Genomic DNA, 26,878 nt, shown 5'->3' with positions numbered 1-26,878 from the left:
ATTGGTCTTCACTTTTATTGAAATACAAAATGTTAAATATGCAAGCTGTACTAATGAAGGTGCTCCTTGAAGTTGATAAAGGAGGACTGGGCTGCTTGTGGCTTCCTGCAGGGGAGAGAAAGAACAGAATGTCAAGATGGTCACCCTTGTTGCCTTCATCCCATCCCTCATCATGATTTTTCTTGCATCCTCTTCCATGTGCTCTTGCCACTTCCCTTGATTTCCATTTGTGACATCTTAGTCTATTTACCAAAATGTGATCTTTGTAAGACCTAATTTAAAGCATATCACTTCTTTTTTCTAAAGCACTAGAAAGGCTTCCTGTCTCACTCAGGTAATAATTTTTAAAGGTTTACCATGTGATAACATAGAACCATGAGATCTGACTTCTCACTGCTTCTCCTAATTTGTCTCTGCCATTTTCCCCAGTAATGTTCTCTTTTGGTCACACTGTCTCATTGCAGTTATTTAAATATGTTTAGCACATTGCTACCCCAGGGCATTTGCACTTATGCTGGAACACTTTCCCTGCATAAGAACCACGTTATTCACTCCCCAACTCTCTCCATTCTTTGTTCTGATTTCATTATTTCAAGAAAAGCTTTTGAGTGAAATATCTATAGGAGTACAGTATCCATCATTCTGCGTTTTCCTTTCTCTTCCTTTATTCTTCCTTTTATCTTTTTTTGCTTTCTGACCTGTGATGTATTTACCACTTTATGTTTTCAGATTCTGTTTCTACTCACTAGAATATACGCTGTCTGAGTGTAAGAAATCTATTTACTTTGTTAATTGGCATATTCCAAGCATCTAGAACAGAACCTGGTGCACAGTTAGTGTTGGCAAATATTGGTCAACAAACAGTTCCATGTCCAAATGTCGCCCCATTGGATGGATTAGGCACTGAAAGCTGTTACGCTGAAATGATGCAATATTGTGACTGAAGTGTCAGAAACCAAGAGTAAAAAATTATGTGGTAAATGTTGGAAGTATTGAGAACAACTTTATACAATTCACTATAAAATATAATTTTAAGTATGCATGTTGGAGAGAAACTGATAATAGTCTTATAATCTAGTGTGAAATAAAGCTGTTATGAGTGAAGAAAGTAATCATTTGGTAAAGACTCAATGTACCCATTCTATAACATTGTAATCAAAATAACAAAAGTTACGTTGGAGCTTGAAGGAACTTCTTGACTGTGATTGAGGATTCAGAAGCCAACTCTGAGTGATTGGTGATCTGCATTGTGAGAACAGTCTGAGAACCAGAGCCTAGATCAGTACAAACTCTACAGTGTAGGATGTATTTTCTACTATCTGGTAATGGTACCCAGATGTCGGTAATGTGGTATTTGCTGTGACATCCTCACTCAGAGGATCAAAATGCTGCTTGCTCCAGAGTTAGCTCCTTTGTTTACTGCATTTTGTTCAGGGTTTGATGCAGTGTTTGGTTACTTAGTGTCTCTCTCTCTCTCTCTCTCTCTCTTTCTCTCTGTCTCTCTCTCTGTGTGTGTGTGTGTGTGTGTGTGTGTGTGTGTAAGAAAGGGAGAGTAAAAGAGAAAGACTATGAGAGATAAATTAATATAAATAGTAATGGAAGCATGAGCATGTTTCCATTTTAATAATTGTTATCCTTAGTTTTTCATTATCACACTCTGCTGCAGCTTTTCTTACTTCCTTGATTGATTGATTGCCTGATTAATTGTAGAGTTGGAGGAGTCCAAATGCATATAAGTCAGAAAAAAAGTAGCAGATAATCACCAGACTATATCAACAAAAACACCAATTTGACCATCCAAGTACTCAGCTGTCATTTGTCATTGGACCTAACCACCAATATCACTCTCTCATTTATTTCACACACCACCAACAACTCTCAATACTTAACCATTTTCAATTGCCCGGAAAGAGGTAGAAATATCTTGTCATGGACAGTCGTTCTATGGTGGGCATTTGGGCTTTAGCCCTTGGAGTTTCAAATGATTGCTGTACCTGAAAAATAAAATAGGCTGTAAATGAGATAAGACTCTTTTCAGGTCTCAGAAAGCATCTTGCACCATGAACCAGACAACACCTGGAATGAAAAGAGCTTGCAGGTTTCATAGAACCAAGCCCATGGGCATTCTAACTCCTCAACATTGCACCCTGCCTCTTAGAATTAACACTCCATGTCAAACTGCACTCTTTACATCAAAATAAACACCTTGTGTCTAATCCAACGTCTTTCAACATTCGTTTTCTCTATTTTCGATTTCTGACCTACAGATCTGACAATAAGTTATTCCTTGGAAATTGTTCATGAAAACTGGATAAGGAAGGACTCTGTACTTTCAATGCCCACCAAAGCTGATTCCTCAACTGAAGGAGAATTAAATCTGAGTATCTTACCTTTTTTTTTTTTTTGAGTTGAAGTCTTGCACTGTCTCCTGGGCTGGAGTGCAATGGTGCGACCTCAGCTCACTGCAACCTCTGCCTCCCGAGTTCAAGCAATTCTCCTGCCTCAGTCTCCCAAGTAGCTGGGATTACAGGTGCCCGCCACCAAGCCTAGCTAATTGTGTTTTTATTGTATTTCTAGTAGAGACGTGGTTTCACTATGTTGACCAGGCTGGTCTCAAACTCCTGACCTTGTGATCCACCCACCTCGGCCTCCCAAAGTGCTGGGATTACAGGGGTGAGTCACCGCGCCCAGCCCCAGTATCTTATCTTTAAGACCCAAACACTGAACAATTTTCATATCTCCACCACCAAGTTGATCTTGAAGTTTTTCTGCATCAACTAATTGGTAAGAGTCTACTTATCCTAAATCCAGAATTTTCAGTTCCTTTTTCTATGAACATCCTTGAAAGTACGATGTCTATCTTCTAATTATCCAAAAAGATTTAAAAGATTTAACTTCCTAGATCTCTAGTCACAGGAACTCTGTCTCAATTTATGCTGCATTTTCTCCTCCTCCTCCTTCTTCTCATCCTCCTCCTCATCCTCCTCCTTTCAGCACTTTTTTTTTTTTTTTAAGACAGGGTCTTACTCTGTTGTCAAAGCTAGGGGGTCATGGTGCAATCTCAGCTCATTGCAACTTCTGCTTCCTGGGCTCCAGTGATTCTTCCACCTCAGCTCTCAGGTAGCTCAGATTACAGGCTCTAGTCAATATGCCTGGCTAATTTTTGTATTTTCTGTAGAGACGGGTTTTGCCATGTTGCCTAGGCTGGCCTCAAATTCCTGGATTCAAGCCACTCCACCCTCCTTCGGACTCCTAAAGTGCTGGGATTACAGGAATAAGTGACTGTGCTGGTCCTGGATGATTTCTTCTTTAAATGCCAAGGTGTATCTTTCTTTTCCCATAGGAGTTTTACTGTTTTCTACAATTTTTACTTTACTAATAATTATACTATTCTATGTTAATGCCTATCCCATTTTCTCTTTAAACAAGAGGGAGCATTTATCTATGTATTTATGCATCTATTTATTCAATAATTATTAGTTGAATATCTGCTACATGCCCGGTTTGTTGAATTACTGAGCAAATCCCTGCCATCCTGAAGTTTGCATGCTAATGAGTAAATACAGGTTAAAAAAAAACAGACACATAAATAAACTATTAATATATGCTGAGTGGGTGGAGGTACGAGCTATGGAGAAAAATAATATAGGAAGTAGTGGGAATAAGAAATGTCCCAAGTTGGGCAAGGAATAGAAAACCTTTCCTTGTACACTTTTATTGAAAGAATGACTTCATTTTGTTCCCTCTCACATGTCTTCATGGATCCTATCACAACCTGTAAGCGCATATTCATTGGTTAACCCACATTTTCAGTATCCATATCTCCCACGAAAATGTGAGTCCTAGAAGATAGGCTTACGTCACATAGGCCTCATTTACCCCTCTGTCACTAGGAGGAACTCCATGACCTAGCGGACCACTCAGATTTCATTCATTTAGTAAACTAAGTAATAAAAATTATTTCAAAATATTTTTCCTTCTCTAAAACTTAAGAACTTATAGTCCATAACATAAAGCTTAGGGTTGACATTTTTTTTATTTTACTTTGATCTTCTGCTGGGATATATTGGAATTGTCTTTTCCTTAGCCATATTTCAAACAGCCGAATGACAGAAACTAGGTACCTCTCTACTTTCATTTCCCTGACAAAGATTGTCACTGTGAAGTGAAAGGCGAATCATGACAAATTCTTCCTGAAGAAATAAATGAATAACTAGAAAAGAAAGGGACACTTACCTTCCGAAATACTTCCTCTAGGTGGCAGCACCAAGAATATTTCTGGAAGCATGTGATGAGCTGTGTGATGAAGACAGAGCCCATTGTGCTGTCTCTCCAGGACACGTTATCTATGATGATACAGATGGATATGCCTTAGGATATGACTTTCAATATGTTTTTGTTTATATTTTCATTTTGAGAATTTTTAAAAAAGAAAAGCATAGCTTAGGAATTATCTTTACAGATTTGTAGGAAGCACTTACAACCTGACATTTACCCACTTTCCACAGAAAGTAAACAGAAAACCTAGCAAAAGGTGACCAAAAGTTGCAGTTCGTAAGCATTGCAAGAGATTGTGTAATGAATGAATTTTGATTCTTGGGTTTGACTTTCTACTACAAAACTCATGCTCATTCTCTCGGCTTTTATAGCAGCTTGAGAAATAACTAGAATTATCCCACTTTACAGAGGAAGGAACAGAAGCTCAGAAAGATGAAGCAACTTCCCCATGTTCACACATTGAGTAACCAACAAAAAATTGCTACCAGGCTCTATGGTTGTTTGCAGATTATGCCACGCTGTCTTTCACCATAAATAAACAAAATAGATGAACACATGACAAGTTTCAGTTATAGAAGATGAAAAATGTAATAAAAATCTGCTGTACAGGATGGTGCCAATAGTAACCAATACTGTTTTATGTACTTGAAATTTGCTAAAAGAGTAGATTTTATGCTGAGTATACTTCTTACAATCACGGAATGATGATAAAAATAAAGAGAGAAGTGGAAGAATCTTTTGGAGAAGAGAGATATGTTCATGGCATAGATAGTGGTGATGATTTCAGGAGTACATACATATCTCCAAACTCATTAAGTTGTACACATTAAATATGTACCATTATTTATGTCAATAATACCTCAATAAAGTGGTTTTAAAAAATAAGATTTAAAAAATTTACAAATCAAAAACAGTTGAATGTACGCTCCTTAAGATAATTACCTAGAAGTGAAATACTGACCAATGTTCCCTGAGATTAGACCTAATCAGCCCCACAACTTTGGAGCCTGGTAGAAATTTTTTGTTGCTTACTCACTGTGAACATTCGGGAGTTCCTTCATCTTTCTGAGCTTCTATTTCTTCCTCTATAAAGTGGGATAATTCCACTGAATTCTTCTACTTGTTTTAAAGGGTATCCACAGTTTTAGAAAGGCATGCAATGGCACTGGTCATTGTAGAATCACATGGGAAATATGGAGAAGAAGACTTGAAGTTGATCATTTGGGAAAGAGAAGTCATTCCTGGAATCCATAAAAACACTATGTAAAATGTTAAATGGGCTTAATAAAACAAAAAACAAAAAACAGAATTCATCATATATTTAAATGGTGAGTGGTGAATGGGTTTCCATGTATTGGGTTGCTTTAGTATTTGGTATGCCTCTGACTGTAAAGTGTAACACTTACAATAAAAGTACAATTTTCAAAAATGTGTGTTTTGGAGGGGGTAGGAATCTGTTTTCATATCACACATAAGATCATGTAAAATATGTAGAGAGCACACAACATTCTCTCAGATCATTGTTTCATGGGGATTCTTGATTTTGTAGATTCATTCAAAAGGTAGCCTCAGGCCCACAAATCCCTTACTGCCACTGAAAGATACATACGTGGGGTTGAAGAGCAGAAAGCAATGAAGTCCTTCTCCACGTGGGTCTTGTAAACAGCGTCTTCCTCCAGGTTCTCAGGTGACTGTGAAGAGGCCACTTCCAAGGATGCTGGAGAGTCTCTGACCCACAGTTCCCCACGGTTTGCTGTAGAGACATTAACTTTCTGCACACTGCTGTGCCTCCCACAGAATGGCTATCACAGTTGCCCACCTTGTTCTTTTTGAATATTCATTCTTACTAGTTTCATACATACAGAGCCACACAGATACAAATACACACACACACACACACACATACACACACACCCCACTTTGCTTTCTCTCCAGTGTCATTCAACAATGTGCCTACTGATAGTGAAATCATCTTGAATTTACCATTTTTAGAAAAAAAAATCTGTTTTCTTTCGAAAAATAGCTTCCAAGAGCTATGAGACAATTGGTCTCAAATTCCTGACCTCAAGCCATCCTCCTGTCTTGGCCTCCCAAAGTGTTGGGATTATAGGCATGAACCACCATCCTCAGCCAGCCATAAGACAATTGAATCTCTGGAGCAAAATTGAACTGCAGCATTCTAAAGTTCCCTGACTTGTTTACTAATATCCCCCTCAATAATTATAAGAAAAAGGGATGCTGTTTTACATAATGGCCCCAGTTTCAAATGAAATCTTCTCAAACCACACAATGTCCAAATGTCTGTAAAACATTTACAAATCAAGCTACCATGAAAATGATTCCATTCCAAAGTTTCACTATTTCTGTTTAACTTTGATTAAGGGATTCTGGTGATCTCCCTCACCGCTTACTGTGGATAAAATTGTACAGAAATTTCTCCGCTGATGAGACAATTTCTCATTATTACAGACCCTTAGGTAGAGTTTTTTTAGAATTCATTGTACTTTGTTTGCACTGGATGGGGTCTAACATTGTTTCCCCTAAATATAAACCAAACATCACAATCCTCTGCATACACCTTCGTAACTGTTAGATGTTCAGTCTCAGCACTCACCGCCTCTGCAGGCCTGGACAATGATGACCTTGGGTTTGTCCTTTAGACTGAGGCAGTTCCGGTTGTTGAATATCTGGAAGACGGTGTCATAAAGCAGCACATCTGGGTTTTTCTCATCATGTGCAGTTCCGCAGATTCCCTCCAGGATGCCATGAGACATGAGCACCAGGAACGTGCTATCGGAGGACTTGTGCTCTGGTCGGGCAGCAAATGCCCTCAGTGCTGACTCCATATCCTGTAAAAGAGCAATGTCTAACTTCAGTCAGAGAAGCATCACAATTAATAAGACGTCCTAGATTTACCATGAGTGAAACAAGAAACATATGTGACATCCAGGTCATGGTGCTTCACATAGTGCTCACTCAGTCACAACAGCTGTTTTATGGTTTTATTTTTCCTTCTCTATGGGGCTGTGGGTTCCCATTTTCTCTTCCTGCTGACATACTCTCTTCTTAGTATATTGTATATTGTTATGTGTTACTCATGTTACTTTTTCTTTTCCATCTCAATCTTTTCTCTCCCTACCTACCAAGATTCATGTGTTATAAATGCAACACAGCACTTTCTTTGTAAAATCCATCCCACTATGCTTAGAATAGAATCAAACTTCTGGCCTGACCATACTCCACCCTCATACTGTGTCCATTCTCCTTCAACCTCTAGTCACACTGGTCTTCTCTTTGTGCTTCTCATATGCCAGGTTCATTTTCAGCTCAGCTCTTTCACAGTAGCATCTCCTACTTTGATGGCACTGCATTCGTGTCTTTCCAAAGCCGTCTCCAACCAATCCGAAAACATGGCTCCCCACCCTGCAATTCTGTCTCATGTTTCCTTTTTCTTTTCTTTTTGCTTACTTTTGGCTGTCTTGTCACTGTTTTATAGGCACACACATGCACACCTGGTGCTTGAAGTTGCCTTTTTTCTTAAAATTTCACTGTTTCTCTCCACTGTAACCTAGATGAATGCCGGCTGGGAGCTTCCTGTCTCATTTACAGACCTATTCCCAATGTTAAGAATAGCTCTTGGCACCAGGTTTAGGACTCAATATTTGTTTTACAAGTGTACTCCCATTTAGCATTCATTAGTCTATAATTTTCTGGGGATTCTTGGGGCTGCATCCCAATCACATGATTTTGGAATTCAATAAGAAACGTGAAAACATGTGCCAATCATGTTTAGTCTAGTTTTCCAGAATTGAGGATATTTGGAGGACCAAAGAGACATAGATTTACCAATCTAGTACTCTCATTTTGCATACACACACACACACCCACACACACACAGGTTGTTAAACTTTGTTGAGCTCGTTGAAACTAAGTAGTTATTAGAAGGATGTGTGTTGAATACGTATGTGTTTGTGGCGACTGAGGGGTTCTTACCCTGGCTGTCAGATTCTCTTCTACATCCACACTATAGTCCAGACCCTCAAGCAGCTCCTTCATCCCTGTGATGTCAAAGTCAGCTCCATTCCTTGGAGGCAGATGATCAAACTCTGTATTGCATATGATGAGAGCCAGGCGTGTGCGGTCATTTCTCTCCTTTATTGGATAGATCTGCAGGATATGGAGATGCAGTAAATTTAATTTACTCAAGTCTTCTTTCAGCCCCCTTATGCCTATCAATGTTGCTTTTTAAGTCTTCATGCAGCTGCTTTCTGCTCTAACTTGCATCAAAGACACTGACTTTCTCTCTCTGAGGAACCCAGGGAAAGAACCAGGACATATCTGAAATGGTTATTCGAGAATCTTGAGGAAACTAGATAATTTCTACCCCTTTTCTTCTCTCTTTTCTTCTTCAACTACTCCAATCTTTCTTAGCATTCAAAGTTCAGGTCAAATTTCATACAAAGCAAGAGATGTTGTCATTGGCTCCATTGAAAAATGAATACAGCAAAAGTCTTTGCCTTTGGAAGCATAGCTATTTTGTTACTATTTTTAACACATAAATGTATACTGTTTTTCAAGCTTTAATTATATTTCCCAAGTATCCTTCATGTCTAGACTTTTCAACTAGAGTGCAACCAATTACTAGTCAGCTATCTTATCTTGTAAATATGTTTATTCCATGACTAATGCTACAATTTTCATAAAATCCAAATAATTACAAGAATAAATACATGAGTCATAGAAATACCAATTTTCTCTCAACTCGTGATAAAATGATCTGCATTATGGGTTGAGAGAGGATTGGTATCATTGTGAAGTCACATAATCTTTCCCTTACTAGAAGCAGTATTGCAAATGGTTACTACCATCCCCACCCCCAATCATTTAGTGCTGTAAGAAATGGTGCACTGAAGAAAAGCAATGATTTCTCTTCTTTTTTGCTGTTTAATGCAGATAGTATAGCACCTCTTCAGCTCTTTCTTTACATAGTCTCAGGAACTCTTCATGAGGGCAAAGCTTGAGGGCATCTGCAGATTCTCCTGACTCAGGTGGTCTAGCCTCCATATTCAGATGAGCTGCAGGATATCACATAACATAAATTGTGATTTCTGCCTCTGTGACCCAATTTATCACCTAAGAAGCTCGAGAGAGAAGACGTCCTGGGAAGAAGATTTCTTTACATACAGGGGTTTTAGTGGTATCTCATATCTAGTATTCCACATCAGGAGATGTATTGCTACTGGAAAAGATAGAAAAGAAGATCTACCCAAACATGTAATCATAGATTCTGATCATTCTGGGGAAAACATTTCGATGATGTTGGGGTTAAATTTGGCCTTTCTTTATACGGTTGAAAGAATTTGATTTTTCCAAAGGTTTTACTCCGGGATACTCATTTATCTGTGTGGACTTTGTATTGTGTCTGTGCAAGAGTATACTGAGCAAATAGTTGTCAGAGTGCTATCTACTACAAATTTAATGTGTGTTCCATGTCCAATATTTAATTTCTACTATCACACGTAAAAGGTAAAATTAAACAGGTAACATTAATTCTAATAACATTTATTTAACATAACATATAAAAAGTATTATTTTAACATGTGTTTTTAACCACAAGCCAAATGCTTAATAGTTATCCCATAGAGGATGGAACAAAATCCCATTTTGGAGTAATCGTCCCCTCCTAATCCCCACTACACATACTGATACATACATACACCAAACCACAGAATATTGAATCTTGTATTTTCAAGGCATTATTTTTTAGCAACTTTGCTGTTAATTTTTAATGATTCTAGAACAAATGAACTTCAATTATCCCTGTGCAAATTGTAAAGCCAGCTATTTGTAAAGCCAGCCAGTCTGAGCTCTGGAGATGTAACAACTTGTAAGAGTGTCTATGAATGTCAAACCTTCTGAGCATCTCTTTTCGTAGATTACACAGTAATATATGACCTTTGGTCCTATTTCAGAAAATTCTGCCAATGTGAAGACATGCTGGATCCTTGGATATTCCCTGGTTAGAGGGTATGTTTTCTAGTCCAAAGTTTTCTGTTTCCAGTTCACTTACAGGTTTGGAGAACTTCCTAACTTAGTCATCTCCTAATGATAATTATGTGTGTATGTGTAGATACAGTGTTTTCGGGTAAAATTAAAAATGAGATAGAATTTCTATCTTACATCCAATAGTAAAATTAGCATGAAAGCAAATCATTTCATTACAAGATAGTACATATTTTAGTACAGACTGCTGCCCAAAGAGAGCTGGGTACACTGTAGTTACACTGGCAGTGTACCTAAATTTTTCTGGGATCACTCTGGAGACTCCATCTGAAGATAGAGCCCAGGGAGCTACTAGACCCCGCCTGTGAGGGGCTGCAGCTGTCTTATTCCTGCCACAGCCTCTGCTCATCAGATAGGTTACTTCAGTTTAGAATCGAATGCTCATTGTAATATCTGGGTTTGCTAAAACCATTCTGAAGCCTCTATTACTTCTACTCTAATTCCCATTAGTTGCACTATCACTGACTTTTTGAAAACGGAGATTGTTTCCATGCCATCCCAGGATTGAGAAAAAAACAAAACAAACAAACAAAAAGCCCTGCGAAGGGACCAGTTTAAATATGAATGAGGATGCTACCTTCTTATAATCTTGAACAACTGTCATGCTGTCACGTGCTCCCTGTTGGTAGCAACACCCCTTCTTCACAGAAGAGTGCTGATTGAAAAAGCTCATTTGATATGGTGAGGTCTCAACAATTTATATTTCCTTTTGTTTATTACTATTTATCATTATTGGTAATCTGTAATACTTCATGGCTCAATCTTTAAGCTTAAATTCTGGGGGGGAATTGAGTCTGTCTCTGGTGAACTTCAATGTGAGAATGTTTAACCTCTAATAATACATAATTCAATCTGGGGCAAAAGTTCTGAAAAGAAGTTTTAAAATTTTAGACACTTTATAGAGATTCTCCTTATCATATTTTGTAACTTGCAGAAATAAGTAAGCACTGGAAAAGTCTAGTTCATAGCATCCACATAATAATTATGAAAACTAATATTTATTGAATGCATAATACTTTATTTATTCATCCTATGTTATTTAGGCATCCACTATGTGCCAAGAAAACTACTGATTACTGTTATTAATTGGTGAAGAAACCAGTTGTGTTCTGGTAGGAGAAACTTGGTAGATGTTGTTTCTGTTTACTGAGATGAAAAGGGAATAAAAATGCAACAGTTTTATTCTGGAGAACAAAGTGTATAGTTTTAGCTGTATTTGTTTTGTGATGCCAGCAAAACACTCAAGTAGACCTGTTGAATATACTGCTAGAGCTAAATGAGTCTGGAGTTCAGAGGAGAGAGTTCCAGATGAGAGCTAATATCTTGGGAGTTGTTGGCATGTGGTGCCTGTCATTATAATGTTTCTAGGCCTAGATGATCTTATGAGAAAGTACTGGAATTGTCTTCATTTCACAGATGGTAAGACTAACAAATAGGGAGCTCGGGAAGTTAAGCAACTTGCAGGAAGTTGCATAGGTCACAGGTGACAGAATCTAGGTTTAGTTCTATGTATCTCTTACTACAAGGTGTGAACTATTAACTATTTTTGTACAAAATCTAAACACAAGGACTCAGCCTTTTATGTGATTGTAAACTGGATTCCACCCTACAAAAGGTGAAGTGGTCTCTAAAAGGACAATGATAGGTTTAGTGAAAATGATAGTTGAGGAAGGGAAAGATAAGGTTATCACAGAAGACACTGCTTAGGCCTTGGAGTTAAATAGATTCTGGAAAAATTGAGACATTCATTGTAAAAGACCAGTCTTACCTTTTTTACTGGGGGATATTTGGTCTATGTTAAAAAAGGTTTGAAGAAGCATTTGACCTGCCATACGTTGTTTCTCTTGGATAGAGTCTGCCATGACCCGAACTTTGTCTTCAGTTTTTGCATCATAATACTTCTTTTTTTCCTCTTCCTTCCAGTTCAGCACATTCTGTTCCACCAAGTTATCCAAAACGCCTGTGAGGAAATCTTTGCCCAGGGATTCCAACATCTTAAGTGGCTTTTTTCTCCGGTTGCCCTCTGTTAGAAATAGAAAGACTCCTTTAACTATGGGCGCAGCTTAAAGAGTTTCACCGTCACTTTAGATGTAGTTCTACAATGTGAAATGCTTCTGAAAGTATGTCCTACTTCACCATCTGTCTTCCTGTACCCGTAGATTTCTGTCATTCATCAAATTCCCACCCGGTTGTTTAACAATTTATTGCCACTTAATACTTTTTATTTTCTTTTTTTTCCTTTTTCTTTTCTTTGCTTTTAGCTTCTCATCTTCCTTCTGTGGCATTGGACCTCATGCTAACTTCCTGGTCATCCACTGCATTCATTTTTCTCTTTTACTGGTTCACAACCCATAGTGATAATGATCTGCCTAAAATATATATTCCTGGGAAAGTCAATGCTCTTGTCTAGAATATAAATTCTTCCTACTAGACTATATGATTTTTACTCTTTTCTGTATTTAGTTTTCTTGGTGAAAGAACTATATATTTGAATTTGCACTTTTTAACATACATCCTATACCCCCATCTTTATATTCAAAATGTTTAAAAGTACTTAATATGCTTGTTAAATACATAAATTAAAGAATAAATGGATGAGTGCATCCATACTTATAATTCTTTCAAATCTTGCTGTCAATGAAAATTTAAAATGGAAAGTAACCTGATTACTAATCTTCCAGTGTAGTCGATTAATTTAATTTGACACCATGTTAATGTATTACTCCTTACAGTAATTTGAATATTTATGAGGAAATATAGATATCAAAATAATACACCCTTTATTTCAATACAACAGATATGATTTTGGCAGATTGTACAGAGAAATGCCGGATATCTTATCAATTCTCAATCAATGCTATGAAGACAATTATACAATCCGTGTAGATGTAAGGATAGTGTTGACACAAAATGACATCTAAAGAAATCATGTCAGGACATTGCACAAAAGCTTTGGCACAGAAGCACCAGCCTCATTGTCTGGGTTATCTTGAATTCATATTTTCATAAATGTTTATTGGGCAACTATTACGATAAAGACATTAGATATTACAAACCAGGAAAAAAGTTACCTAACATAAATTAACTTAATAAAGGGTAACATCTCCCATGTACTTATTATAAATAAAAAATGAATGCATATAAAGCAATATAAATCATCATTATAATTATAATTATTATTTACAAATCACTGTACCAAGGGTTTTACAAATTTTAATATACTGGACCCTCACAGTAAGCCAGTGGGGTAGTTATTACATTCCCTATTTTATATTTACCATTTAAATAATAACTTGCTTCATATCACATGAATTAGGATTCAAATCTTGGTTTTTTCCACCATATTCTATATAGTTAATCATGATATGGTTCAATTAAAATAGTTAATATTCATTGAGTCCTCATCATGCCAAGTGCATTACTGAAATTTCACAAAAATTCCATGTAAAACATATATTAACCTCTCTTATATGGAAAATGAAAGGTAATAAGTAATTAACTCAAATAATGTGAAAGAACACCGAGTATATAGTAACTGGGAATAAGAATTGAAATCTAGTGATTCAGAATCCAGAGCCCCCATTCTTAATTCATCAAACTACATTGCCTGACAGTTGGTGAAGAGCTTCTTAAGAGAATGTAGACAGGATGTTTAAGGGGCTCAGTAAACATTAGTACATTCCAACAGGTGAGATCACAAAGGCTTCTGAGAACAGGTAGCAAAAATATTAGTCTTGCAACATCATGTACAGATGTTGGAACACAGTGTGATTTGCAAACAGTACACAGATTAGTTTGTGGGATATCCAATCTGCCTGAGTTCTGGGCTTCTGTTTTATTTATTTGTGTGCTCAGTAAACTAATATAGTGTTGACTGAATAAATGATATGTGAAGAAATATAATAAGCAATAAAATTGAAGAGCTTTTCACAGAAAATGCCACGTATGACAAACACACAGCTAACATACTCAATGGTGAAAAGTTGAAAACCCTTTCTCTAAAATAGGGAAGAAGACAAAGATACTCACATTCACCACTTCTATTCAACGTAGTTCTGGCCAGAGCAATTCGACAACAAAAAATAAATAAAAGGCATCAAAATTGGAAAGGAAGAAGTTTAATTGTGCCTGTTTAAAAATGAAGTGGTCTTATATACAGAAAACCCTAAAGGATCCACAAAAATATTTTGGAACAAATAAACAGATTCAAGAAAATTGCAGGATAAAAAAATAAACATAAAAATCTGTAGTGTTTCTGTATAACAATAAACCATCTTTAAAAATAAATAAATTTCTATTTAAAATTGCTACAAAAATACTTAGAAATCAATTTAACCAAGTGGGTAAAAAAAAAAAAAATGTACACATAAAAGTATAAAATTCCAACCTGATCAACATGCTGAGACTCTGTCTGTATAAAAAATTTCAAAAGTTGGCTGGCCATCGTAGCAATGTGCCTATAGTCCTTGCTTCTTGGAAGTCTGAGGTGGGAGGATTGCTTAAGCCCAGGAATTTGAGATTATAGTGAGCAATAATTGTGACACTACACTCTAGTCTTGGCTACAGAACAAGAACTTGTCTCAAAAATAACAACAATAATAACAAATCTCAAAACTATAAAATATTGATAGAAGAAATTGAAGAAGACAAAAATAAGTAGAAATATATTTTGAGTTGATGGACGAGAAAATTACTATTATTAAAATGTCCATAATACCCAAAGAAATCTAAAGATAAAATGCAATTCCTATCAAAATTCTAATGGCAGCTTTTACAAAAACAGAAACAAATCCTAAAATTTATATGGAATCACAAAATAAAAACCCTGAATACGCAAAGGTATTTTGAGTAAAGGGAACAAAGATGCAGGCATCACACTACCTGAGTTCAAAATAGACTACAAAGGTACGGTCATCCAAATAGTACGATAGTGGCATAAAAATAGAAACAGAGAGCAAATGAACAGGACAGAAAACCCAGAAATAAACCCAACTATTTACATTAATTTGACTTTTCAACGAAGGTTTCATGAACACACAATCAGGAAAGAACAAATTCTTCAATAAATGGTATTGGAAAAATTGGATAACCACATGCAGAAGAATAAAAATCTCTAAACATATACAAAAATAAACTCAAAATGAGTTAAATATGTAAATGTAAGGACGCAAACTGTGAAACTACTGGAAGAAAACAGAGGGGAACAACTTCATGACATTGGTCTAGACAATAATTTTTGGATATGACACAAAAGGACAGGAAACAAAAGCTAACATGTGCAAATGAAATTACATAATAAACTAAAAAGCTTTTACACAGCCAAAGAAACAATCAAAAGATTAAAGAGATAATCAACAGTATGGGAGAAAAGATTTGCAAACCATACATCTGAGAAGGAATTAATATGCAAAATACAAAGAACACAAACAATTAAATAGAAAGAAAATAAACTGATTTAAAAATAAGCAAAGGACCAGAATAAACATTTTTCAAAAGAAGACATACAGATAATATGTATATGAAAAATGATCAACCTCTCTAGCCATCAGGGAAATTGAAGCCACAATGAAATACCACTTCCCATCTGTTGGAATGGCTATTACCAAAAAGACAAAAGATAACAAATGGTGGAGAGGATGTAGAAAAAAAGAAACTCTTACACCCTGTTTGTAAAAACATAAATTAGGCCCTGTGTGGTGGCTCACGACTGTAATCCCAGCACTTTGTGAGGCCAAGGCTGGCGGATCACCTGAGGTCAGGAGTTCTAGACCAGGCTGGACAACATGATGAAACCCTGCTTCTACTAAAAATACAAAATTAGCCGAGCGTGGCAGTGGGCACCTGTAATCTTAGCTACTCAGCAGGCAGAGGCAGTAGAATGGCTGGAACCCTAGAAGTGGAGGTTGCAGTGAGCCGAGATTCCACGACTGCCCTCCAGCCTGGGCAACAGAGTGAGACTCTGTCTCAAAAAAAAAAGAAAAAGTAAATTAGCATGGTCTTTATGGAAACCTATATGGAGACACCTCTGAAAGTTAAAAATAGAGCTAAAGATATGATCAAGAAATCCCACTATTTAGTATACATCACAAATTTGAAAATAAGTGCCTCAAGGAGATATCTGAACTTCTATTTCCATTGCAGCATTATTCACAATAGCCAAGATACAAAATCAACCTAAATGTCTGCAGACAGATGAATAGATGAAGAAAATGTGGTTTATATACACAATGCAACACTATTCAGCTTTTAAATGGAAGCAAATCCTATTGTTTCTGACAATATTGATGAACATGAAGAACATTGTATTAAGTAAAATAAGCCAGGCCAGGCACCAAAAGACAAAATATCACATTATCTCGCTTATACGTAGAATCTAAACAGGCTAAACTCATAAAAGCAGAAGGTTGCACATAGAAAATACATACAATATTTATTTGTCAAATAAAAAAATAAATAAGTAAAGTAAAAGTATGGCCTGAGGTATAATCTGCACATTCTGATGGCATCCATTATATGCTTAAAATAATAAATAAATCATCCTCAAATTTATGGATTCAGCCCAGATGTGGATGTCGGTATTGAAGCCCATACATCCAATATACAAAGAGGTATCTCAACTACATCTCACAACCTCATTCAACCCAACTTACAAAGATGAACTGTTCATTTTTTCATTTCCATCCTTCATTCTCTTTTCCATATACTAGTAAATAATACCTATACTCCATGTACAAAAAAAGCAGCAAAAGCTGGTGATATTCAACCTCTTTGGCCTTCCCTGTATCTTATTTCCCTTCTTAATTCACATTGCATCAATTTTATTTGCTAAATATTTTCAGAATCTGACCACTTCTCTCAATTCTAATTGTTCATTACTTCTATTCAGGCCAACATCCTTTCTTTCTGAAGAAATAAATTCATAAGAACTTTATCAACCTACTCTCCACCCTTTCTACTCTTCACAATGAGGAGTGTTCCAATATCTAGATTTGACCATGAAAACTTTCAGCCTGTTCTAATCTAGGCCTTCTCATTCACTCATCTTCTGATACTGTTCCCACTCTGCTCATTACATTCAAAACGTTCTGCCTTTCATTTAGTTTCTAGAAAGCTTCTATTTAGGGATCTCTAAATAGAATTTCCAGCCCCCACCTTCTCATTCCTTCTTGTTTTCCTACTGCTGTCTGTCTAACCTTCAAGTCTCAGATTAGATGGCTTTTTATTCCAGGTAATCAAGTCTCTTCTTAGGGATCTGTATATTTTCAGCAACCCCGTTTCTAATGTCTTCCGGTTTTTGTACTGTTCTCTGTCCATCCTCCAAGTATCACATTAGATGGTATTTTCTTAAAGGAATCCTCTCTGATTCTTCCAGAGGAGACATGGTCAGAGGTATATGCCCCTAGGGCGCCTTGTATCTCCTTAGAGTAGCATATTTTTTTCCATTTATTTATTTATGTATTTATATATTTTTGTGAGACAGTCTCACTCTGTCACCCAGGCTGAAGTGCAGTGGTGCTATCTCGGCTCACTGCAACCTTCGCCTCTCGGATTCAAGCAATTCTCCTGCCTCAGCCTTCTGAGTAGCTAGGACTACAGGTGCATGCAACCACGCCTGGCTAATTTTTGTATTTTTAGTAGAGATGGGGTTTCACCATGTTGGCCAGGCTGATCTCGAACTCCTGACCTCAGGTGATCCACCCATCTTGGCCTCCCAAATTGCTGGCATTGGATTACAGGTGTGAGCCACCACGTCCAGCCTTTTTTTTTTTTCTTTTCTCCATTTAATTGTGATTCCCAGCCTACTTATCACTATCCACTGTTAGATTTTATGCTCTGTGAGGACAGGGGCCATGAAATACACCTGCATTATTTTTGGCATTCAGGGGATATTTATTAATTATTTACTGAATCAGTAGTCAAGGCAATGTAGGAACAAATGAATAAAATTTAAGTATGGTTCAACTCTTGAAGAATATGAAAACCACTTTTGCAAAATTATAACGGAGGAAATTACAACAGTGAAAGAAATCAGACTGGGAAAGCCTTTATGGCTACCTGTCTGCGGTTTGGTGCCTCCTGTCCAGCGATGGATCCAGAAGCTAGCCCAAGTTGCCGCCTAGTTCTCTTGGACTAGGGGCTGGCTCTGGTACTGTCTCCACTGGCAGGCACTGCCAACCCAGTGTGCATGCATTTAATTGCAGTGGAGAAATAATCCTGGATAGATGTCCTCTAACTGTAGCCCTATCACAGGGTTTCTGTCTGTAGTCACATTGCAGGGTGTCTGGACTGGTGAGTAATCTAGGTGCGCCAATGCCTCCTTCCTTCTCCTTACTGGTTCTGTGACACCATAGTGGGGTGTCTGTCTGTAGCCCCATTGCAGGGTGTCAGAACTGGTGAATATACTAGGCATTGCTAATGCCTCCTTCCTTCTCTTGACTGGTCTGTAGCTATATGATGAGGTGTCTGTAGCCCCATTGCAGGGTATCTTTTGTCGCTCCACCACGGGGTATATGTATGGCTCCACTGGGATCTCAGTTGGCTCTAACTAGTAGGAAGAGTCTTGGTTCAGGAGACTTCTCCTCAATCAGGAAGATTTTGAGATTTCTCAGACAGAGAACAGGAGGATAGTTTGGAAGGGATACTCTTAGAGTTCCTGGTTAGGGATCATCTGATTTGGAAGGCCCCCTGTCTGTCCCATCTTTGTGCGTGTTTGTATATGTGGAGGGAATCTCAGATGGAATTGCTGGAGGAAGTCCAGCAGGCCTAACTCAGAGAACTCTTCTTACCTGTTACATTTGATGAGCCCTGGAGAAAGCTCAACAGGCCTGTCTCATGGTGACTATCTGCTCTTTGCCTTACCCAGAGACTCCATTGTGAATTGCTGTTCTGAGGTCATCCCTCCCCATCTGGAGTGGATCAGAGACAACAGGGACCAACAGGAAAAAGTTTGACCTTTGCCAGGTTGGTATTGGGTGCTGAACGAGGTGACTAGTGTCTGTTTTGTTATGTGAATTCTGCTGGGATGGAAAGTGTTAAACAGTTCCCCATGCAGCCGGTTGGGCAGTATCTTGCATTTTAAGAATCTTGCCTATGGTTCCATACGATAGAAAATGGTGATTTTCTCTTGTAAAGTGGCTTGAATCCCACAACCATCGTGAGGTGAGCAGGGTGATCAGAAGCCATTCCATTCTTCTGGAAGTTGCAGAGGAAGGGAACCCAGAAATCTGGTATGCCAGCAAAAAGAGTAAGAAATTCTTACAAGCTAGGTTTCTGGTCTCACTCTCTTTCTCCATCTGTGTAAACAGTAAATATCACTCTTTGTCTCTCTGTAAGGGTTTGATTAATAGAAAAAAGAATTTGCAAGACTAGTCCTAGCCTGTAGCAAATCTGGTGTATTTTCTGCTAAGAATTTGTGTTTCAGTGTTCTGTAACAGAAAGAGGGGTATTGCAGGATATAATATGGGTTTAGCTAGTTCAGCCATTATGGAAAACAGTATGGCGATTCCTCAAGGATCTAGAACTAGATGTACCATATGACCCAGCCATCCCATTACTGGGTATATACCCAAAGGATTATAAATCATGCTGCTATAAAGACACATGCACACGTATGTTTATTGCGGCACTATTCACAATAGCAAAGACCTGGAATCAACCCAAATGTCCATCAGTGACAGACTGGATTAAGAAAATGTGGCACATATACACCATGGAATACTATGCAGCCATAAAAAAGGATGAGTTTGTGTCCTTTGTAGGGACATAGATGCAGCTGGAAACCATCATTCTTAGCAAACTATCACAAGAACAGAAAACCAAACACCGCATGTTCTCACTCATAGGTGGGAACTGAACAATGAGATCACTTGGACTCGGGAAGGGGAACATCACACACCGGGGCCTATCATGGGGAGGGGGGAGGGGGGAGGTGGGAGGGATTGCATTGGGAGTTATACCTGATGTAAATGACAAGTTGATGGGTGCTGACGAATTGATGGGTGCAGCACACCAACATGGCACAAGTATACATATGTAACAAACCTGCACGTTATGCACATGTACCCTAGAACTTACAGTATAATAATAATAATAAATAAATAAATTAAAAAATATATATATATGGGTTTAGGACCCCTTTAAACCTGCTTTTCAAGCCAGCTCAGCAGGCTGGACAATTATAAACTTTGCTATGGGTCCCTGAAACCAATACTGTATGGAATTTCTGTCTTGTTTGGTCTCCTTAAGATCTTAATCTTGTGACCAAACGTGGATACTTTCTTTTGGTTTACACCATCCAGCCCTAAAAATTTTTCTTGAGCAGTTAAAAACCTTGGTAACGTTAAAATGGCTTCTCTAGTATCCTTCTTGGAATAGCAATGGAAACTTCTCAAGACTGTAACTCAGTAGCTAAGACTTTGCCTTTTGACAATAGCTGCCCAGGTTCTATTCTTGACTTCTGGAATGATTTCTTTCTGGCTTGCTATTTGCATAACTTTGCCATTTAATGAGGTTCCCCCAAAACTCCATGGATAGCTTCTGATTTCCTCTCTTGAATTTTCCTTTCTCTGAACTACCTTGGGGAAATTCTAAATCTTGTAAAAAGAAACTGCTTACCATGTCTTTGAAGCACCTGGGAGGTTACTTTTGGTAAAGTTCAAAAGCCAGAAATATTGGCCGCATGGCTAAAGTTGGGTAATAAGAAATTTAAAAGGATTTTTTTAAGAGCACTATGGTTAAAAGTCAGCTTAATTAAAAGTGAATAAACAAGTTATGGATAATTTTAAAAGGCTTTAATGTTTTTCTCTTCTTGGATCTCATTTAGCCATAAAATGTTTTTTTCTTCTTAGTCAACTGAATTATTTTTCTCCATTTTTTTATCTTGCCACTCTTAATGCACACATGAGAGGCCCTAAGATAACTTCTGATAGCCTAGGACTCCTTGGAAAAAACAGAGGAGGCACCACAGACCCCATTTCGGCAAAAACAAACAACAAAAAACAAACAAAAAACCCTCTGTTTTCTTCATGACACCCAAGGAATTAAAAGTAGATAGATCCCTCTCAAAATCAAAGGCTCTGTTCTGTTTTGCATTGTGTTATCTGACAGTTTGAGTTTTGAGGAGATCAGAAATTACTTTGCATTATGAGAGAGCTTTGGTATGTAATAACTAGGTAGGAAATATACTTTAAGGGATGGCTAATTGTATTTTCAGAGGGATACTTGGCTCTTTGCACACTTGAATCAGAGAAGCATACTCCGGGCCACCTGGAAGATATGGAAACATCCCCATAACTGACTGAGAGATGAGACTTCCTTGGGGGATGGCCTGATTTCAAAATGGGCTGATTGGCTTTAGGTTGCCTTGCAATAACATGCAGGTTAGAAGCACTGTTCTCTCTTCTCCAGTAATATTTCCCTCCTTTTGGGGATCAAGGGTCCAGTATAAAATGGCACCCTTCATTTTGGAGATCTGTCTTTGCCTTCAGCCGTGGCTGCTTATTTGGCTCGGAAAAAAATGCATGCTTTTCTGGCCTCGTTCCTCTGAGGGCTTCCCTCTGAAGCCAGTAATCCGGTTAACAACTGGCAAATAAAAAATCTTTCAAGTACTGAATTTTCTGTCTTCTGTGTATTTATATTAACTTCTATAATTCTGATATTATTTAGTGTACATTATTAGTAATTATTGTTATGTAAAAAGTGTTGGATGCCACAGAAGTAAGCAAAATTCCTAGTTGATTATGGCTTTAATAGGGTCTATAGACTTTTGTCATCCACAGACATTTTGTCTTGCTTTGGTCCTTTTCGAAAGGCAGTAAATAATCAGATATAGGACTCTGAGTGCAGGTCTCAGATAACTTTAAAAATTGTGCTATTGGAATAGAGGAAAAAAATGAAACTTCCAGGACTCTTACAGAGAGCTGATGTCTTAAAAGTTACCAATCCTTTTGTTTTCAGAGTCAAGATAACTTATTTCTTTAGAGATATTTGCAACTTTTAACAAGTAGGTAAAATACACTCCTGTGAAAAAATTTTGAAGCATATTTGTTTCTCTCTACCTGATTTCTCCAGAATTTGGAAACTCTTTGTAAGTATTCTCAATTTATGGCAACATGGTTAATTCCGTAAGTACAATAAAAATCTGTTTTCTTTTGTAACATGACACAATTGGAAAAATTGGTTATTTTACCAAGGCTTTGACTGGAATGGCACACTTCCCTTAAAGAATCAAAGTTGATTTATACAGTCAATAAAAGCCCTTTGGGGAATCTGGCCTCATACCTTGTCTACACAGAGTCCTTGTACAAGGTTTTTGATCTGTAGTAAGTAAAGAATATCACTTTCTAACAGGTTCATGAGCTCCAAGTTATCTTGGGACCTTGAGAGAAAAGGAATTTACCCAACCCATCGGTATTTAAGGGTACAAATGTGTGGCTGGGATCAGCTCTTAAAAAGTCTTATCTAAGATTTCTCATGAAACAGAGTTCCATCAAAGCCAATTTAAACAATAAACAGCTTAAATAAAAAATAATTATTCTTATTGCACTTTATGCAAATAGTCAGGCCAAGTACAATAAGACTAAAACTTATTTTGGTAAACACATTAGTTCTATCATAATTTATTTTTAATAAAAATGGGATCTGGAGAGAAAAATTATGCTTCAAAAGAAAACATATAAATACATCTGTTGTTAGTTGTCCTTGAGTTTTTTCTACAGTTTGGACTAAATCCTAAATTCTTTGTGGATTAGAAGTCCCCAAATTAATGCTTTCAAATCTTTGCTTTTAAAATTGAGAATTGTCCTCTTCATCCCAGGATTTGTTATTTACCTTACAGGAGGCTATTGGCTTAAGTATCACAGTAAAACTACAGAGGAGTGTACTAATGTTTTTGCATTGCAAGCATTGGAAACCCAGTCAGTCCTGCATGAGTGTGCTCATACAATTGCAAAGTGGTTCCATTCTTCTCACCTTGAGGTTCACTCTAATTTCCACCATGTCCCCTGTCAGCAGGAAGAAGCCAGAGTGATCAATGGCCTTTTCCCATCTTCATAGCCTACACCTTCAGATTAAGCTATTAGAAAACCCAAACGGAGGGATTGAAAATGCCTTTGCAAAATTATAACTGAGGTAATTGCAACAGTGAAGAAATAAGAGCTAACCGACTCTATCTTGCTTCTATCCCTTAAGCTGTTCTTATTCATTCCTGGGTATAGGCCGAACATTCAGTTCATGGTTTGACTGAAACAAAACTGGTAACAGCCTTTTCTCGAAAACACTCTTCTTGCCTGGGGTCCAGTCTCCCTTTGCAGGACTAACAAATTAGCTACAAGATTAAAAATTACTATTTAAGGGTCATGCAGCCTCTGGCTCCTAGAGTCGGAACGTCCCCCTTGTGCTCCCAGGGATAATATCACTTTTTAAAACCTAGTATCAGCACTTAATATATTTTGCAGACACTGTACTCAGTGGATCAGCTGACACCACCCAGAGCAGTAATCTAACCCAAACAGTTCTGCCATCGTACCCAGGAAGAGAAGACAGCAAGAAAACCTCACTTTGACACCCTATGATTCTAATCAATAATCCCTACTTCCCAAGCCCCTACCTGCCAAATTATCTTTAAACACTGTGATTTCTGAATGCTCAGGGAGACTGATTTAAGTAATAATAACACTTCCGTCTCCCGAACAGCCGACTCTGTGTGAATTATTCTTACACCATTGCAATTCCCCTGTCTTTATAAATTGGCTCTGTCTAAGCAGTGGGCAAGGTGAACCCGCCTGGCGATTACAAATTCTTAATAGCAAATCAGGTAAGTTTGATTTCATTTAACAGACGATAGTTGCATATTGGACGTTTCAGCAGAAGGAAGGCATGTTCATTCCCCTGTCCATTCAGGTACATTTAATCAGCATAAATTCTTGAAACTAACTCTGCTAGTATTGGGGGTACCACTTTTGAAGCATGTTTGTACACTTTAAAGTTTGCAGTCAAGTGGGAAAATAGATATGCAAGTAAGTAAAGTGAAAAATATTATAAGAATGTAAATCATTAGCAGAAGCTCAAGAAAAGCATAAGCAAAGTGTGACTCAGGTAGAAGATAGCTTTCCAGAGAAGGCAGGGCTTGGCACTGAGACCTGAAGGACTGGTAGGAATTTGGCCCTTGGAAAACTAGGGGCTGGTCTCTTGGCAGAGAGCAGTGAAGAAAGAAGCACAAAGACGTGTGGGTGTACGCTGTAACCAGAAAACTGGAAGAGCTGGGCTTTAGAAAAAATAGAAATATGAAGCCAGGACTGAAGTGGCAGTGATCAGAGACAGGGCAAGTATTTGAAGATGTTTGCAGAAAGGTAGAGTAATAGCAGAGTTTGAGAGTCATGCCCACCTGAGACCACTCCTCCTAACAGACTTTTGACCTAAAGCATATTTTGAAGGCATTCTCTAAGTATCCCCTTCAACTATAATATGGCAATAATAGCACAACTGTGTTCATTGATTTTAAATATTAAATCAGAGAGAGTGCATGAAATAGCTATCATACGCTAAGTATTTTTTAAAGAGACGGTTACTATAGAATTTTTTTTTTGTTATTATAATCACTGAATGAAAGCAGCAGTGATAATAAAAATGGAAGGAATCAATTAGAGGGAAAAACTCATCAGTACCACAGTTTTGGTTCCAGGTAAAGTGAAGTAATACTTAAACATATTATAGGATACAATTCCTCAGGAGTTTAAGGTAGCAATAACTGACTACATTTGGTTGTTTATAATTATCAAACCACGACTTGTTTTTGACTAGTGGCTTTCAATTTCCCCTATCTTTATCTAATGATCCCTTGATTCCGGAGCTTAAGTTAAATGTTGTGAAGTGAGACATAAACCTCAGAGAGAATTGTTCTACAGGGAGAATCAAAGGAGTAAAGAAACTCAACAACAAGGTAATATAAGTGAAGTAAATACAGTATTTTTTTATGAAGCTGAAATCATGCTTTACAAAGATTAGTGGAAAAAATGGATACACATGTTTCAAAAGGTAGAAGAACTTGTCTGAAAGTTCAAATATTTTTTTAAAAAGGCAATAGAGAGCCACTGTATGTCCCTGAGCAAAGTTAATTAATTATATTAATAGATCACTAGCAGGTAAGCAGAGAGTGTTAACTAACTGGTCAACTTTCCTAATAACACTAATCTGTACACAAACCTATGTCAAGTCAGTTTCATAAGAATTATGTGACAATCTTCAAAGGTAATAAATGCCTGCAGGGTATTTAAGATTGAGCTATTCACGGTGAGAAAGGGGGTAGTCATCTGACTTTTTTATATGACTACAGATTACTGTGATATGTTAGAAGGTTTAGAATCCACTGATCTAGTCCAATTTCTCCCTTTGCCTACGAGGAGAATGAAGCCAAAGAAGCATATTACCTGCTGCAATACTAGCTGCCTAAGTAACTCATGACTCTATCCCTTAGGCTTTTTCAGCTTCTGTGTATAAGACAGATGACCTGAAAGTTGTGTGCAGAATGGATTGGAGAGTTAAGTCCTGGAGAGAAGGAGATCAGTTAAAAACGACAACAACAGCAAAACAAAACAACAGTGATATTAATCCATGAAATATTATATTAAAGTAGTCAGTACCAGGAACAAAGAGAAAGGGGAAAAATTGAATCACTTTAAACAGAGAAAAAATGTAATTCACAATAAGAGATGTCAAAGAGGGTAACACTTCAGAGGCTCTCAGATCTGATTCTGGGAGAAAGGTTTATGATCTGGGCAATTAATTTGGAATCAAAAGAAATATTTCAGAATGCATTTTGAAACTTCTAGAACACACAAATAACTTCCTCTGGCTTTCTTTACCCTCCCTTTGATTACCAGAAACTAAAAGAAAAGAATGATTACCAGAAACTAAAAGAAAGGAATGATTACCAGAAACTAAAAGAAAAGAATTAACTTCTTTCTGGCTAGAAGACATCTGGAAAACATATGATCTCTCTAACAACAGGTCCCATGATTCAAACTACACACAATCAGTAAGAAAAGGAATTCAGAATGTGTGCTAGTGGCACACTTCCTTTCTTGTGTTTATTACAGAGCAATAAATCAAGTGTTTTCTAAGATCCTACTCCCAAGCTGCTAGTCAGAAAAGGACTCACCCGCCATAGTTAACAGCCTCTGTCCTTTTCTACAGCGTTGAAAAGAGCCTCAGACTCAAAAATGAAAGTAAACTATGTCTTTCCTTATTGTAAAGGGCGGAAACATGTAATTACAGATTGTGAAACTGCCGTTCAGACTTCCAGGCTCATTATCAGGAAGTGCCTTGTCGTCAGCAAATTGGCATGCAATTACTGGAATTTAGTTTCTGACGTGGTGAAAAAAAAAAATGATAAAACATTGTCCTGTGGTTTGACACCTTAGCCTGTTTCTTGTTTCCTGTGGCCACTCTAACTTCTTCTATCCAACTGTCTCTTCTCTTCCTGATCTGTCAGTTTTTCTCTCTCTGATCACATAAAACCACAAATCCTGGAGGAGTTTAA

At 37.4% G+C, this 26,878-nt stretch overlaps 1 protein-coding gene across 2 annotated transcripts; it reads right to left on the bottom strand.

The window, feature by feature from the left end:
• Window positions 1-26,629, bottom strand: LOC101005674 (caspase-4). 2 transcript variants are annotated; one of them, XM_003910615.4, is made up of 9 exons: window positions 26,498-26,629; window positions 12,110-12,364; window positions 9,244-9,353; window positions 8,272-8,445; window positions 6,893-7,127; window positions 5,888-6,031; window positions 4,237-4,346; window positions 1,891-1,994; window positions 1-105 (listed from the first exon to the last, which is right to left on the bottom strand). In XM_003910615.4, exons 1-8 carry the CDS (start codon window positions 26,502-26,504, stop codon window positions 1,896-1,898), a joined length of 1,134 nt encoding a protein of 377 aa, XP_003910664.1. In that variant the 5' UTR covers window positions 26,505-26,629; the 3' UTR covers window positions 1-105; window positions 1,891-1,895. The 2 variants fall into 2 exon arrangements, 1 of the variants encoding a protein (XP_003910664.1); XR_002517185.1 differs by lacking the exons at window positions 1-105; window positions 1,891-1,994 and adding an exon at window positions 5,315-5,519 and having other exon boundaries at window positions 4,232-4,346.
• Window positions 26,630-26,878: the final 249 nt, after the last annotated feature.

Source organism: Papio anubis, chromosome 12, assembly GCF_008728515.1.
Source record: "Papio anubis isolate 15944 chromosome 12, Panubis1.0, whole genome shotgun sequence".
NCBI lineage: Eukaryota > Metazoa > Chordata > Mammalia > Primates > Cercopithecidae > Papio > Papio anubis.
This window is presented reverse-complemented; position numbering and strand designations above follow the sequence as displayed.